The following is a 17571-nucleotide window of genomic DNA, read 5'->3' as shown; positions in this document are numbered from 1 at the left end:
AATGTAGGTCCATTTGTATATAAAGTTTTGCTACAAATTTTAATATATTCTTTGTTTATTTTTATAAAAAATAGAACCCAATTTTTACCTAATTAAACTTTATTATAAAATAAAAACGACACTCCAATAGTTAGATGATATCTAGAAGTGAAAGATCGTTATTTTCGAAGAGACATGAGTGAAAACGTAAAGTTTGGAGGCGAAATTGCTAATATTATGAAATTAAAGTGGCCAAAGTGAGATATTTGACAATTTGAAGATAAGCCAAACAAAAGCCTATCGCGTTCGCCATAGACGCTAGCACAAGCTGCTCTCCATAGCTCTCAAGCTCTGCAGTATGCTGACGCTCTCATCTCCACCTCTTCAACTAAAGCCTTCATTTCCTTTTCCACGTAAGTCTCTCCCACCTCTCAGACGCAGATATTGATGGATTGAAATTATAATTTTGAAAAGCATACCATATGACTGATGAAATGTCTCAAAGAACGTGTAAGATTTAACCCTTTTGTAAGCAATGCGGTGTACAGATTAAGTAATATAGTTATGTAGGATCATATTTGATATTTCTTTCATCATTCTTGAAGAATCAACCTCACTGTATTTGGGAATTGGGAACTTTGGTAAATTAAAAGCTTCGATTTTGATTTAAAATAACTTTAATTTGAATTGTGTAATGATGTTATCTTTGTGATGCGATTACTAAAAACTGAGCATGAACATAATGCCGTTAATTTACTAGAAATAAAATAATTCAAATTCATTTTAAAGTGAAGAATGCACTTCTCAGTTCTCTCCCAAACCTAATGAAGAACAATTCCTTTTTTACCCCTGCTGCTACTACTTATGGCTTAAAACATGTAACATGCAGATAGATCCCTCACATCTTTTCCTACTTTAGGAAACATTTCAAATCAAAAAAAGTATTCTCTCCATTGTTGCACAATTTGCAACTTGAAAGACGAAAGGTAAAAACTTCAAATAACTTTTTACACATTTTTCTACTTCCTTTACCAAATTATTTAGTTTCTTAGTAAAAATATGTCATGATGAATGGCTAGAGAACAGAATGGAACAATGGAGAATTTGAAGGGTAGACGACTCCTTGTGTTTCTTATCTCTTCAAGCTTATTTCCAACTTTACCCTCAATTGGAAAAACAAAGATGAAGAACCCATATGATGAAAAACGCCTACTCGAACAAAATAAAAGGGTTCAGAGAGAAAACAATGCACCAGATGAGTTCCCAAGTTTTGTTCGAGAAGGTCTACCCTATTTTTTTTTTCTTATGTTATATTTATTATGGGGGATAAATGGAAGAAAAATACTTTCATTTCATTTCTTCGAATATTAGTTTCAAAGATGTTGACATTTAGCTTATTGAATATGATTTAGGGTTTGAGGTTAAAGTGGTTGCATCAGAAAACTATGTAAAGCGTGATTCCGGACTTATATACCGTGACTTTGTAGTTGGAACCGGTGATGTCCCAAAGTCTGGTCAGCAGGTTTTTCCATTTCTCCGTATTATTTTTCTTTCGACTTTATCTACATTCAAGAAATAGCAATGTACTTTCATTTATTGATTTTTTTTTTTTTGTAGGTGACTTTTCATTATATTGGTTACAATGAATCCGGGCGTCGTATCGATAGTAGTTATCAACAAGGCACTCCTGCAAAAATACGAATGGGCACCAATGCATTGGTCCCAGGTCAAAAAAAAAAAAAATTTAAAAAATATTTTCATACCAAAATGAGCAATGTACTTTACTTTTTCCAATAATAGCAACATACTTACATGTCTTTACATATGAATATATGATAGTGATATACTTTATTTTTTCTTCCCTATAATAGCAACCTACTTACATTTTGCTATAAATATGCGCATTGTAGTTTATTGAGTAAATTACACGAATGGTCCCTATGGTTTAGGGTAATTTACGTGTTTGGTTCCTAACTTATTTTTTTAACTCGGAAGGTCCATACTGATGGTTTTTGTTACACGCTTGGTCCTTATCTCACCTAAAAATACTATTTTGCCATTGATTTTTTTAACTTATTTAAATAAACACACCCCCAATCCCAACCCCTTCACATTATCTTACCTACCATACAATTTTTCCCTATTTAAATAATAGTCTTTTTAGGTAGGACAGGGACCAAGCGTGAAACAAAAACAAAAAGTAGGGACCAAGCGCGTAACAAAAACAAACATGAGGGACCTTCTAAGTTAAAAAAATAAGTTAGGGACCAAATGTGCAAATTATCCCAAACCATAGGGACCATTCGTGTAATTTACTCTTGTGTATTGCTATTATTAGTAAAGAAATGAAAGTATGTTGCTATAATTGTTAAAGAATTATAAGTACATTGCTATTATGTGTAAAGAAAATGTAAGAAGAATGGATAGCATGTTGCTAATTTTTACAAATTATAAGTTAGAATTCATGTTTATAAGTTAAAAATAAAGTACATTGCTTATATTGGTATAGGATTTGAAGAAGGTATAAAAGACATGAAACCTGGTGGGAAGAGGAGAATTATCATTCCACCCGAACTTGGACCTCCAGTGAGTTAATTTTTATATTCCTTAGCCATTTTGTATTTTTTTTTTTATAAAAAAAAATCATGAGCTTTTTTAAAATGTAATCTTGTTTTCTAAAAACCACTAGAATCTATGTATTTTCATTATAATATAATGTATAGTGTGTAGTTGTAAACTATATATTGTATTTCCATATAATATATAAAATTCATAAAATATGACCATCTAACGTGCATTACCTTTATTACTCATGAGCGACTTAATATTAACAAATGTATCCACATGGTGCTGACTTGGCATCCATGTGGACCTTTTATTTAATGTCTAGGTATAGGTAACAAACTATTTGCTTTCATTACAAAACACCATTGTTTTTTAAAAGTACTATCAAAAGGTAAGCAATTGAAACGTGACATAATACCCTTATTTTAATGGTATTTTGTGAACAATATTTAAAAAAAAAAAAAAAACAATGGTTTTTGTAAAATAAGAAATAGTTAAAATCTATGAATTCTCAACACGTATTAAGACTTATTGAGTATAATGGAAGAATTTAAATTTGAAATTTATGAGGCAATTACAACATTTAATCAATAAGTACACTAGTGGAAAAAGTTTGAATTTGAAATTTGTTAGGTTCGACTCTTGAAAGTTATTTTTTAAAAATTTGTAGGTTGGGCCTTCTACATTCTTTAGCGCAAAACAGTTTGAAGTTTTTGATGTGGAACTACTTGGTGTTAAGGATTGTACAAGGAGAACCATCGCATTTTACTCTGATGTTGTATGTGATTAAATTCACAAAGAGTTTTAGTAGCAATTTTGTACATCCATTTCAATTTGATCTTGTTAAAAATGTGTAATGTATTCATTAAATATAGTGTTAGATCATATTATGATTTTGGTTTGTAGTTTATTTTGGTTAAATTGTGTCTTTATAGTTTCTCTAAAAGGGTTGTTCTTCCGATAGCAACATATAAGGCGCCTCATACAATCTCATCCAAAATGCATCATGTGAGATGTTAAAACTTTAAGCTTTAAAAACCTCAAATAATTAAATTTAAAACACACACACACACACTTTGTTTTGTAAAAACTCCTTCAACTTCAACTAGTTATTTTTAGGAGATTTTAGCTTTTAAGATCTCTTAGCTTTTTAGTTTTTATATAAATTTACACCTTTCAAAATCTTATAGCTACTTTTTCAAAACACTTCCATACAAATAAAAGTTTCATCTTTGTGCTTGTTTTGCCGAATATACCCTTAGGTTTGAGGGTGATCTTTGTATTTAGTTTGCATGTGTACTTGTTACACAACAAAAGATGGAACTCAACAAGGTCATTCATGTCTTCCAAAAATGAGAGATGAAAAGGGAGTCTTTGTCTAGTCTTTTTGGTTGAGACAGAAATTTGCAATTTTTGTCTCATTAACATCAGTCTCAGTCCAATGCACATCAAATGCAGCAGTCTATCGTGACTTGCTATTCTAACAAACCGTGGATACACATGACTAGCAAAACTTACATAATTCATACTAATGGTTATTTGGTTTAAACGTATATACAATAATACAAAAATTATAGAGCTTCTTCATCAGGGGCTTTTTGGTAAATGACAGTTTCGCGATCGGTTACAGGATTAGCATGATATTGCCCGTAAAAAGCATATACACCAACCGCCACAATGCTCAGGACAATAAATCTCATCCAGGCTTCATAGTGAAGCTGAAGATTTGAAAGTTAAAATCAATTAATATATCACAATAAATATTTATAATAGTTTAATGTAAAAAAAAAAAAAAATCTGTATTTTTTATGACATTGCTATAACTAGGTGGATTTCTCAAAGTACAATTTTGTATTATGAACATGTTAATGAAAATACGTTGCTATTCCTTCATTTATATTTTTCTTTTGATTTGTCCAAATGTGTTGTGATTTTCTCAAATGTTTTTTTTTTAAAAGATCAATTATCAATACATTAATTTTTAATATGGTTTTATTATAGGGTTAATCTCATAAAAGACCTTATATTTTGTGTTTTTTCCGGATTAAAACTCAACTTTTTTTTTTATGAAAAAGACCTTGTATTTTTTCTGATCTGGACCTTTTAGATATTTTTCTCTAAAAAAAGTTGTAAAATGTGAGGAGGTTTTCTGAAAAAACTAAAAAAGTTGAGGATTTATTTGGAAACATTTAGAAGGTTGAGGGTTTTTTCATAAAGAAAAAAAAAAAAAAGACAAAGTTGAGGACTTTTTCGGAAAAAATGAAATAAGGTCTTTTTCATGAAAAAAATAAAGATGAGGTTTAATCCAGAAAAAAAAAAAAACATAAGGTCTTTTATGAGATTAACCCTTTATTATATAATATTTTGTAAGGTTTTTAAAAAGCAAACCTGAGCAAATAAAAATATGTTCACAAAGATGCAAAGAGAAGGCACAATAGGAACCCATGGGCAAGAGAAACCTGAAGCTTTTGTTTGTTCCTACAACAATTTTATAAAAAAAAAAAATATGCATTAGAGAAAAAAAAATAATAATAATAGTAGTGTAAATTTTTTAAAGCCATGAAAGTGTGTTGGTATTTGCTGACCTGGCGAAATCGAAGAGCTGCAGTAGCAAGTAAAGCAATGGCGATTGGAATAATAAGAAATATAAACGAAAGGGCAGAAACAACATAACGAAAAACAATTCCAGCAGCAAAACCACAAGAAGCAATCACAACAATGCATATGATGCCTTCTTGCCTATGTGTCACTGACACCAACATGGATGATGAAATTTGATTTCCAATATTGTCCTTCCATCGAAGAGTTATTACACACGCTGCCACTACTGAATATCCTGCCTACACTCATTAAAAAAAAAGTTTCACTTCATCATCTCTGGTCATCACATGACATGACAAGACAAGACAGTTTGTCCTGTGTACTGTGTACTGTAATTCGTTAGAATACAAAGCAATTTTCAATGCCATAATTTGGTAGACTTTTCAAAGTAAACGTTTTAATAAAAGTAGAATTTCTTAATAAAGAAAATAATGAAAGTACAATGTAGTAATTTATTGCATTTAGACCAATGAAATACATGATTTATTGAGTGAAAAACTATTTATAATTAAAAAAGAATGAAAATGCTTCTTCCTGTTTTTTGCATAAATCCAAGAAATATCAACATGCTTTGATTTATTTCTTTATTACAGAACCTTGCTTCCATTTTCTTTTTGTATTTCTTATTAACGCATTGCACTTTGACAAATCTACCAAATTATAGCATTTTGATGTAAAATTATATAAAAATTATTATTATTATTATTATTATTATTATTACCAAAGAGCCAACTGAGAGAACATGTGAGAGCAAATGCACATTAAGAAGTCCAGCTAAAAGACATGCAATAAATCCAACCCAAATTTGAGAGTGAATTGGAGTGTGGCGTGTTGGATGAACACGAGCAAATATTGCGGGTAATAAACCGTCTCTTCCAAGCCCAAGATATAATCGTGACTGTTCATGTCGTGAGAAAAAAAATATTATTATTTTAAAAAAAAAAAAAGTAAGGAATGGAATGAGTGATTACATTCCATGATCATGTTTCGTTCGCTTATAGGAATGGAATGAACTCTCTCCCTCTCTCTCATATGAATTATTTTATGTTATAGAATTTATTTATTTACAAAAATGAATATTAGACGATAATAGAAGCTCGTAAAAACCGAAATAAGGCTTTAATAATAAAAAAGATATATATTCTATTTGTTTTAAGAAAACAAAAACGCAAAAAAAAACATTATTTTTCGGCAGTTTTCCAATTAAACAGTACACTTTTTTTCAATTTAATCATTTTGACCTCTTATATCAGGTCAAAATAATTGACTTGAAAAAAACATATATATATCTGAAACTTTTATGTTTTTATTGGAAAAAAATAAAGTATAAGTAATTAAACCGCAAACTTTGCCAAAAATATGATGGTTTTTCTGCCAAAATAAAATTACAATTTAATTAAAACCATGAAATCCTTTTAAAAAAATTGTATCATTAAAAATTTTACTATGAAAAACAGGTCCATTCCATCATGCCAAAAGAAACAACTTATTTTCAATCCAATGGAATAACCGATTCCGATTCCATGATTTACCAAAAACACTAATTTAAGTTATTGGGCTTACTTACCTGAACATAAAGCCCAACTAAAAGGGTAGTTGTAAGCCCAGCAACAGCCCCAATGCTGATTAAAGTGGACACAAAATTTAATCCTTTTGCTTTAAAAGCTTCAGCCAAAGGAGCATCTTCTCCAAGAAATTTGTAAGGTATCATTCCAGTGATTACTAGAGAAACACCAATGTATAATGCCACACAAACAACAAGGCTTCCTATGATGCCTATTGGTAAATCCCTCTGACATAATTTCCAAAAAAAAAAAAAATAAGAATCTTTATTTGTTATATAGAGTTAATCACAAAAAAGAAATAAACAAAAGAGGTAAAGGGTATAAGTATAAAACCAAGTAACCACCTTTTTAATATTTATTAAAAAATGACCACCGGTTTTTGGGAAAAAAAAAATTTGAGATATTACTTTTTTGGGTTAATCTTATACTAAAGACGTTATATTTTGTGTTTTTTTTCCAGATTAAACCTTAGGTTTTTTTTTTTTTTTTTTGCTTGAAAAAGACCTTGTATTTTTTCATTTTTTCCAATCCGACCCTTTTAGTCGTTTTTTCCAAAAAAGAAATTGTAAAATGTGAGGGTTTTTTCGAGAAAAACTAAAAAAGTTGAGGTTTATTTGGAAGCATTTAGAAGGTTGAGGGTTTTTTCGAAAAAAAAAATGACAAATTTAAGGGTTTCTTTTGGAAAAAATGAAAAATACAAGGTCTTTTTCGGGCAAAAAATAAACTCGAGGTTTAATCCAGAAAAAGCACAAAATATAACATCTTTTATGAGATTAACCCTACCTTTCTTTAAATCAAATTTCTTGAAAAATGATGTAATTTCACAAAATAAATAAAAAAATCCCAAAGTTTTTTAAAAGAAACATGGAAGATGGTTTTTTTTTAAGTGATTATGTATATGTCATCATTGGGAAAGAGTCACTCATGTATTACCAATGTAGTAAATTTTAGATTCCCCATGCAATAATAATAATAATAAAAATGTTGTAGCCAATTTTTTTTTTTAAATTCCCCATATAACAAATATGTTTAAGTTCCCCATGTAACCACTAGATTGAGTTTTACTATTTTTAAATCTCCCATGTAATAATGTAACCATTATTCTTTTTTCTAAAAAAGAAAAAATCACATTTTCTTATTTTGTGATTTGACGTCGTTTTCACAAAATATTATATCATTTTCACAAAAAAATAAATTTTTGCGAAATATGATGACCTTTTTTTTTTTAAGAAATAGATAAGTGATTTTGTGATAAATGTTGAAAAGGTGGACATTTTTCATTTTTGTGATTTAAGTTTATAATATAAGATATAATAAGCTTAAATAATAGTAATAAATATAATATAAGATACCTGTGGTCTCTTAGATTCTTCAGCTGAATTAGCAACTGCATCAAATCCAACATATGCAAAAAAAGCAACAGTTGCTCCTGTTAACACAGATTTAAAACCATTTGGAGCAAAAGGTGACCAATTTGAATCATCAACTTCAAAAGCACCAACAATAATTACCACAACAACGATAATTATCTGTCATTAGCCACAAAAAGATGATAAATGTTATGAGTCAATGTAAGTGTTAAGGGTCTGTTTGGTTGGATGGAATGGAATAAACAAGGGAATGGAATGAGTCATTACATTCCATTCCATGATCATGTTTGGTTGGCATGTAGGAATGGAATGAATTTTTTTTTTTTTTATATCATATGTTGATTCAATGTATATATAGTTTTAACTCTACTTTATATATTATATTTGGGCGATTTTGAAGCTTAACCACTTATAGTTTATTTTTCCAATCAAACCATAAAAGTTTCGTACAATTTAATTTCCAAATTAACCATTTTTTTACGTGAAATAGCGTATGTTAGAATGGTTATTTTGGGAAATTACCATTTTTGTTCATATAACATAATTACTGATGTAGGTCAAAATGGTTAATTTGGAAAAATATCTGAAACTATTATGGTTTGATTGGAAAAAAATAAAGTAATAGTAGTTAAACCTCAAATATAATGGTTTTTTTAGAAGTGTGAAATTTAAAAATAAAAAGATATGTGTCATTAAAAATCACGTAAATAAAAATATAGGTTATATTGAAATTTTTTATTCCATTCCATGATGGAATAAGACTAAGAACCACTCATTAGCTAAGGAATGAAAATTAACAAAATGGAAAAAAAGAATCACATTCCTAAAAGAATGGTTCATTCCATTCCATCATGTAAAAGTTAAAACAAACAACATTTTATTCTAATGGAATAAAAAAGATTATATTGCAATTTCTCATTCCATTCCATGATGTAATAAATCAAAATAAACAAAAGGAAAAAGAATCACATTCCTTCAAGAACAATTCATTCCACTCCATCCAACAAAACAAACAACATTTTTATTGTAATGACACGATCGATTCCATTCCATCCATTCTTTAATTCCACCATTGAATACCCAATTGACAAAAGATAATCTCAAAAAGACAATAATTGTAATACATTACCTTGGTTATAGTCATAATGGTATTCACCAATGAAGATTCTCCAACCCCACGACATAGGATCAAAGTCAAGACTACAAGTAGAACAGGAGCCAATAGATTAATAGATATAAACCCAAAAATCTCTTTTCCACCATGTCCAATCCAATTTGGAATATTGTTTTTAAAAAAGGGTACAAGTTCTAATATGTTAATGATGTAACTTGCTAAACTCCTTGCTATGCTAGCTGCACCAATATGATAATCAAGCATCATTTGTGTAAAAACAAGAAAAGCAGTGAGTTCATTGAAAGCTGTGTAGGTATATAAGTATGCTCCTCCAACAACTGCAGGAAAACGAGATGCCAGCTCAGCATAACAAAGAGCATTCAACACACATGATGCTCCTGCTAGTATAAAGCTAATTGTCACTCCTGCAATCATAAAAAAATTTAGTAATTAATTCTCAAGACAATCTGTTAAATCATCATTATCTTTGTTTATGACCTATCTTCCTAAGATTATTCATTATTCAGTATTCTTGAGGCGTTATTAGTCTGAGATTATCATTTAATGAGATGATGGTATCAAGATTTCAGAGTTAAAGCACTTTCTACAGTCTAATTTCAGGTCATGGATCTATGATGTTTCTATAAGGGATCATCTTCCAAACATGGAAACACTATGAAGGATCCAGATCGATGTAAGAGTATCATTATGAAGAACAGAAATGATATTGATTGATTTGATTCCTTTTTATCCGACTTGATTCATGCAAAATGCTAATCAGGAGATGGATTTGAAGTTCATCGTACAAATTTCTTAAACCAAGTTAAACAATGCTTCGGAGTAGAGTCTACTTGTTCGAATTGAGAGTAATGCATGGGAATTTGGACCGGGTAGGAGAACAAGAAAAGAAAACCCTAAATCATTCATATGCAGAACATAACTAACATAAAAAAAAAACTATCACTTCGTCTCCGACATGTAATTACATGTTATAGATTGGGTAAAACACTTGATTGGAACTTATTTTTTAACTGAGACTAACCAGGACCAGCATCGCGCGCGACGGTGCCGGTGACGACGAAGATGCCGGCTCCAATTGAAGCGCCAATGCCGAGGAGAATGAGGTCAAAAGGCCCGAGGCGGCGAACTAGACCTTCGCCGGAGTTTATACGAACGACGTCCGATGAATTGCTAAGTGGTTTAGCTCTGAGAGCTGAAGACCAGAATCGAGAGAAAAATGAAGGAGAAGAATCTATCATCTTTAATTCTTTTTTTTTTTTTCACAGAATTTTTTTAATTCACCGGAAACTTGCCGGAATTGTTCTTTGCAAACAATACCGGAAAGAAGTTCGCCGGCGAAGAGATGACGTCCGACAAAGATCGGTTTTTTGTTCATTTATTGCTGTATTTCTGTAATTAATTATTCGCACGATAAAAAGAAACCAATTAAACCTTGAGTTGTGGAATTGTTGCAATTTGGTCCTTGTGTGTTATTGATTTGTTGCAACTCAAGAGTACTAACTACATTGGTGTTTATGCTCTATTTCAACTTTCAAGCTATTTCAAGTCATGTGAAATCGAAAATGTCCACAAAATTATTATGTAGCTTGAAAATCGATCGTAGACGATAATTGTTATACGTTACATGTGATCTTTTAAGAGAAAAAATTAATCTTAATCAACTTTGTTAATCTGTTAGTTAAATTTAGGCTTATGTAATACCTTGCAAACCATATTGATTTGCATGCATCATCTATATTTATAATAATATCTTTTTCATGGAAAATGGTGACAATTCAATTTAAAGAAAAAAGACTAGGAGTGAGTTCAGTTCTGAAACAGAACAGAACTCAACCGAAATATAGAAAACGAGAACCAAATTTGTGGATATGGAGGAATTGAACTGAACTACACAGTTCTCAATCAATTCTAACTGAGTTCTAGTTCTAGTTTGGTTTGGTTACAACGAATTACATATTTGGTTCCCAATCGTTCCGATTTTGTTTCCAATAGATTTTGATTTAGTTAAGTTCTAACGAATATATCGCTCACCCCTAAAAAAGACAACAAACTTTTAAAAAATTCAAAAACCTTACAATCCTTTCCAACGACTCTTTTACGTATCATAACACAATGTTGATGTGAAAGTTTAACACATTTTTTTTTCATATCGAAATCCACTTTATGAATGTGTTTTGTATTGTCTTTTTATTTGAAGCCCATTTTATTTGTATAGTTAAATATCTTACGTAAATTTTAGCAGTTATCATGAAAAGTTTGATAAGTAACATATCTAAATTTCTTGTTAACAAAAGTTTGTCCTGATACACCATGTATAGAGTCTATATGAAGCATTTCAAGATCACCATCAAGGAGACATAGTGGTGATCATTCTACAAGAAACATTCTAAAATGGAGTTGACGAGTTGAATCTCACAGAGTTCAACTTTAAGATGGTAAACAATTTTAAAAATATAGATGTCTTTTATAGTGTTGGGTAGATGGTAACAATGATTTTTCAAGTCTAGAGTACTATGTCGGAAGAAATTTCAAGTATTCAGGTACACTAATTGACTTTGGGCATGAACAACAATAGAGAAGGTAGTGGTTGCACTAATTAGAAGTCATAGGTATTTGATTGCAAATTACTCGATATTAGGGTTTATTTTGTAATTCAACATAAAAGATTAGGTAAAATGCAATTTTAAGCTTTTGAATGTCGACCATTTGTGCCCATTGTGGAATGTCGACCGTTGGTATGCACAAGCCTTCGACAAATTTCTTTCTTTCTTTTGTTTTTGTTTTTGTTTTTTATTTTTTATTTTTTATTTTGTTTTGTTTTTTCTTTATTTTTTTATTTTTTTATTTTTTTCTATAATTGAGATATAAATTTGCATATAAGTTATGAAGTAGTCGTGTTTGATATACTTTAAGGAAAATGAAATATAAAAAAATTATTTGTTGGAAACTTGGAACGAAAACATATACTATTATAAATGGAAGCTATATAGTGGATAGCAACACAAAAATCAAAGTTAGATATTTAATCCATACATTTCAATTCTTTTTAGCCTTGCCGAAAACAAATTAAAAGAAAGCAACAATGTTATAAAAAATAAAGTGTTTCATATACTTATCCTGGCAAAAGAATAACATGTACCGATAAGTCCAAATAACAATCACGAAAACCGAGTCCAAAATACCCGCTCCAGTCGAGTGTTGGAACGCCCATCAATCCATTAAACCATATCCAAGGCAGAGACAACCTCAAGAAGAGCAATATCAACAAGCACTTGAAAAAGAAGTGACTAACATCTTCCATATCCTTTCTAAGAACTGGATACAACACAAAATCAAGATCAATACCCCTCTCATCGAGGTTACACCTCGTAGGAATACAATCCAACAAAACATGTCATATAAAGACATTAATCTTTATGGGAATAAATCTATTTCATCGAGTAGCAATACCACATATAGGAATTCGGGTATCAACAATATGACAATGAATAGACCGCACCAGAAATCCTATGGATGAATCAAGCTCCTCCCCCAACAATCAGTAGAGGTGGAAAATCTTGATACCATTAGAAACAGTGTTCATAGTCACAACAGTTTGTAATATTATTATTAATGTAAGTGTCCTTTTGAGTTACACGTAAGGACAATATTGAAAAATTATGGACACAAGAGAAATATAGGGACCTAATTTGTTAATTAATTATGTGTATAATTAATTAATATAAACCTATATAATTAAAGGGATCAAAGTGTAAAGATTTGAAAGTCCAATCTTTCGGATATACACTTGCATTATAGATAATTACTTAATTACCGGAAAGAAGTTCGCCAACAAAGAGATGATGTCCGACAAAGATCAGTTTTTTGTTTATTTGTTGTTGATTTCTATTATTAATTATTTTCAAAGTAAAAAGAAACCAAATGAACCTAGATTTGTGGAATTGTTGCAATTTAGTCTTTGGTTGTTATTGATTTGTTTGAACTCAATGTTGCCACATTGGTGTTTATGCTCTCGTTCGAGTCATGTGTATTCGAAAATGTCCACAAAACTTTATGTAGCTTGAAAATTAATCATAAACAACTATTATGGTACATTACATGTTATTTTATAAGGTCTTGTTTGGCAAGAAGTCGATGAATGAGAAAAAAAATCTTTTTCCCTAAACGTTGTCTTCCCACACCATCACTCTCGTTGTCCAAAAAATAAGATCAAAACCTTCCTTCTCAACCTTCGTCTCCTCCATCGCCACCCTCCCCCCTCTACATCATCTCCCTCTACATTGTTTTCCTCCTTCAACGTTGATAGTTTTTTTCTTTATTCTGAACAATTCCTTTTTCTTCAATGCTTGTTAACAATTTGAAAAACTAGAAGGGTTTTTTCTATTTTTTGAATGGCTATTGATAAGTTCTTGGGGAATAGTTTGTAACATGAGCTTGTCTATGAAAACAAGTTCTTAAAGTGAAATCTGATTTTTAAAAACTTGAATTGAATAACTTAAATTTTGGAATCCTTAAAAAGTTCTTAAATGTTAAACTGAAGACTAATATGAAATTATGAACTTCGCTATGAAACCAAGTTCTTGAAGTGACATCTATAAACAAGTTTTTAAATGTTGGATACTTGAAGTGAATAGCTTGAAATTCAGAATTCTTAAATTCTAAACTTGTCTTTGAAACCAAGTTCTTGAAGTAAAATCTCTTAATAAGTTTTGGAATTTATATGTTATGAAGTGAAATCTCTTAATAAGTTTTGGAATTTATATGTTATGAATTTTATATGATGGGACTTATATGCTATGAATTTATATGTTGGATTTTTTTTGTTGGAAGATGGTGCCCATGGTCACAACAAGTCGGTAATATTACTATTAATAGCAGTGTCCATTTGGGTTACATGCAAGAACAAATATGAGTAAAAACTGGAAAGTGATTAAAATATAAGGACTAATTTGTTAATTAATTAAATGAAACATGGAGAATCTGGAATGTTCTCGATAAATCGATTGGAATATCAGATAATTATTAAAGATGAGGATAATTATTTTGAGCCATGATATTTATCTGTTAGGGTTTGAATCCTTTCCCTATAAATAGAAAGGCCTATATTCGGGTTTAAAAGTTAGAGAAATCAATCTAAACCCTAAGAAATCTGGTGGTACTCTCAAGATCCAGAAAAACCCTAAAACATGACCCCAAACGTCATGTAGAAGGTCTCGATCTGTAGATTTTTTGATTTCAAAGCAGCTTACTGTTTCAGTGTTTTCCAAACTATTTTTTTCTTATTAGGTGCGATTAAAAAAGATGGATTCTTCGTTAGATCCTCCAAAGTCCAATCAATTGGCGAAGTCTAAGAAATCGAAGATCACAAAGTTATGTTTCCTTCCTTCTTGCTTTGCTCAATTAGGTTGCCTAGACATGGTTGAATATGGTTCCTCTCTTGGGTTCATGTGTTATGAGTTTTGCTTATCTATATGATTTTCTTGTGTACCTTTGTGGTCTCACAACCCAACAGTGGTATCAAAGTTTAGATGTTCACATCTATGACACATAGGGTTTTTGTTATTTTGTTTTTATTGAGTTTATATGAACATATCTAATTTGATTTCTAAATTTTTAAATTAGTTTCAAGTTCTTTTAGAATTACCTAAAAAATTCGTTAGGGTTAAAGTTGTTTTTCGTCTATGTGGTGCGTAGGTCACTCTACGCGGGGTGTAGGGGCTAATATAGCAAACCATAGTTTTTACCTGTTGAAATCTTGACTGATTACGAAAGGTTATACTCAGACTCAAGGAATTGATTATGCGAAAACTTTCTTGACGGTAGCAATGATCAAATCTATTAGGATACTATTTGTCATAGTTGCTTTTCATGACTATGAAATTTAGAAAATGGATGTAAACATTGTTTTCCTTAATGGAAAACTGATTAAGGATGTGTATCTAACACAACCCGAGGGTTTTTTAGAGTCCAAGTATCCAAATTTAATGTGCAAGTTTGATAGGTCCATATATGGACTCAAACAATCATCTCGTAGATGGAACATCTGTTGTAATGAGAAGATCAAAGAGTTTGGTTTCTTAAAAAATTAAGATGAGAAATGTATAGAACTAGTGGGAGCAGTGTAGTCTTCCTTATTTTATATGTTGATGACATATTACTCATAGGAAACGACATCTCAACATTGCAAGATGTAAAAGTTTGTCTTGGGAAATGTTTCGCTATGAATGACATAGGAGAAGTTGCGTACATACTGATGGGTTTTATAGGTGATAAATACATGTACAATGCGGAAAAACACTTAACAATCAGGATGGCACATGTAACCTATAAGGATCTATTTCATAACATGTAACGACGTAAATTTTCAAAACAATTTTTCATTTTTAAAACGTAATTTCATTCGAGACAAAACCATAAAATCCAATGTAATATGGTCATTATACAAAACATATCAAATCCCAAGATCAAAACATATCCAAATCCGTCTGTGTGTGTACGAGTCACGCCGACGCCTTCCCACGGTCCTCACTAGTACCTGAAACACATTACACATAAACACTGTAAGCAAGAAGCTTAGTGAGTTCCCCATATACCACATACACATATACGCCTTTCCAGGCCATACTCTTCATGACCTTCCGGTCCATGTGTCTCAGGGGACTTCCGTCCCAGTCTCAGTAGACCTTCCAGTCCTACCCATACCGACCTTCCGGTCCATGACTCCCTGACCTTCCGGTCCATGTCATAATGCCTTCCGGCCCATATCATACATAGCATACATATCACATACATAACGCAAACAACACATGCAACGCATAACATATAGTACATGCATCTCATAGCATACAAGACCTTCTAGTCACACATAAGTACCCTTCCGGGTACAGTATAGTGAGAAGACTTACCTCGAGTAAATCTTGGAAATCTCGGACTCTGTGAGATAAGATCTAGCCTCCGCCTAATCATAACAAACACTTCTCATTAATACATTTCCCCAAGGCTAGACTCTTTTCTTTCCTATCATTCTCAGAAGGGTAAAAGACCATTTTACCCCTCTCATGGCTCAAATACCCTAAAGTTGACCAAACCCTAAAAGTCAACAAAAGTCAACCTTCTGAGGTACGCGACGCGTACCAGATCTGTACGCTGAGCGTACCCGGAGGCTTCACAGAATTGGGGTACGCGGCCCCTTACGCCGCGCGTACTGGGATTACGCCCAGCGTAACTCCCAGCTTTCTCCTCCTTTTCATTCAGGTCTTCATCGGTTAAGACTTGCGTCCAAATCCAGATCTGACTTCTCTAATACGACTTAATCCATAAAGTTGGTGACTTTAAGCCTTTGAATGGCTGTGGAAGTCACCAACACCCAAACACATTCCATTTCCAACCTTAAAAGGTCCATATCTCATGCATGAACAAACTTTAACAACCAAGACTGGATTTTTATCACATAACAACACTAAATGAGCTAGTATGGGACAAATCTCGGCTTCTATGAGCTCAACTACTCAAAAAGCTATGAACTAGGGGACCAAAAACCCTAAAACTTCTCTCTACAAAGTATGAGCAGAAAAGATGCAAAGCTTGAAGCTTTTTACCTCAAAATGAAGCTTCTTTCACTGCTAAACTCGGATCCAAAAGCTTGAGCTCCAACCCTTCCTGTTCCAAGGCTATCACTTTGCTCCAAATGGACAAGAACACAATACAAAGCCCTCCTAGACACTCCCTTGCTATATGAACGGGATTTAGGGTTTTGAAATGGTAAAGCTCTGGGAAAAGGTGGCCAACAAAAGGGACTTAAGGTTGCTTAAATAGGGAGGCTCAACATATTAGGGTTTCTCTTCTGGGCTGGGTACGCCCTGCGTACCTGGTGACCCTTCCCGCTCAAGACGCGGACGCAGTACGCCCCGCGTACTCGCCAAGCATGCATTTCCTTAACAAGGGCCAAATGTGCTAATTGCTCAAAGATGAAGGTTCATAAGGTATACCTGATTTTTGGGATGTTACAATTCTCCCCCACTAGAACCAGACTTCGCCATCGAAGTCTCATGCTGTGAACAACTCCGGATGCTACTCCCTTATCCCTGACTTCGGCTCCCAGGTCAGCTCAGACCCTTTCCGATGTTGCCACTGGACCTGCACCAGGGGCACTTCCTTGTTCCTCAGAACCTTGATCTTCCGATCCAAGATTGCGATCGTCTTCTCAGCATAATTCAGACTCGCGTCCACCTGGATATCCTCTAATGGTACCACTGCCGACCCATCAACTATACACTTCCTTAGCTGCGACACGTGGAAGGTATCATGAATCTGGTTCAACTCCGCAGGTAGCTCCAAATGATATGCTACTCTGCCC

The 17571-nt window shown here is 32.2% G+C and overlaps 2 protein-coding genes across 2 annotated transcripts; one reads left to right on the top strand and one right to left on the bottom strand.

Annotated features, from left to right (window-relative positions):
• The first annotated feature begins 236 nt into the window (after positions 1-236).
• Positions 237-3465, top strand: LOC111895129 (peptidyl-prolyl cis-trans isomerase FKBP20-2, chloroplastic). The gene is made up of 7 exons (XM_023891229.3): positions 237-392; positions 869-965; positions 1059-1261; positions 1392-1501; positions 1597-1705; positions 2489-2565; positions 3215-3465. The coding sequence occupies exons 1-7, from the start codon at positions 338-340 to the stop codon at positions 3332-3334; spliced, it is 771 nt and encodes a 256-aa protein (XP_023746997.1). The 5' UTR covers positions 237-337; the 3' UTR covers positions 3335-3465.
• Positions 3466-4016: 551 nt separating this feature from the next.
• Positions 4017-10595, bottom strand: LOC111895127 (cationic amino acid transporter 9, chloroplastic). The gene is made up of 8 exons (XM_023891227.3): positions 10237-10595; positions 9210-9619; positions 8063-8239; positions 6713-6937; positions 5867-6043; positions 5130-5384; positions 4933-5022; positions 4017-4262 (listed from the first exon to the last, which is right to left on the bottom strand). The coding sequence occupies exons 1-8, from the start codon at positions 10451-10453 to the stop codon at positions 4116-4118; spliced, it is 1698 nt and encodes a 565-aa protein (XP_023746995.1). The 5' UTR covers positions 10454-10595; the 3' UTR covers positions 4017-4115.
• Positions 10596-17571: the final 6976 nt, after the last annotated feature.

Source organism: Lactuca sativa, chromosome 3, assembly GCF_002870075.4.
Source record: "Lactuca sativa cultivar Salinas chromosome 3, Lsat_Salinas_v11, whole genome shotgun sequence".
Taxonomy (NCBI): Eukaryota; Viridiplantae; Streptophyta; class Magnoliopsida; order Asterales; family Asteraceae; genus Lactuca; species Lactuca sativa.
Note: the sequence above shows the minus strand (reverse complement) of the source record. Positions and strands in the feature narration are given on the sequence as shown.

What these genes read in the sequence shown, in the direction of transcription:
- LOC111895129 (XM_023891229.3), top strand. Translation starts at nt 338, where the DNA reads ATGCTGACGCTCTCATCTCCACCTCTTCAACTAAAGCCTTCATTTCCT. An exon ending in TGCAACTTGAAAGACGAAAG is followed by an intron (nt 966 to 1,058) that starts GTAAAAACTTCA and finishes ATGAATGGCTAG; the next exon opens with AGAACAGAATGGAACAATGG. An exon ending in CACCCGAACTTGGACCTCCA is followed by an intron (nt 2,566 to 3,214) that starts GTGAGTTAATTT and finishes AAAAATTTGTAG; the next exon opens with GTTGGGCCTTCTACATTCTT.
- LOC111895127 (XM_023891227.3), bottom strand. Translation starts at nt 10,453, where the DNA reads ATGATAGATTCTTCTCCTTCATTTTTCTCTCGATTCTGGTCTTCAGCT. An exon ending in CCATTATGACTATAACCAAG is followed by an intron (nt 8,240 to 9,209) that starts GTAATGTATTAC and finishes GGCTAATGACAG; the next exon opens with ATAATTATCGTTGTTGTGGT. An exon ending in AAGAATCTAAGAGACCACAG is followed by an intron (nt 6,938 to 8,062) that starts GTATCTTATATT and finishes AAATTATGTCAG; the next exon opens with AGGGATTTACCAATAGGCAT.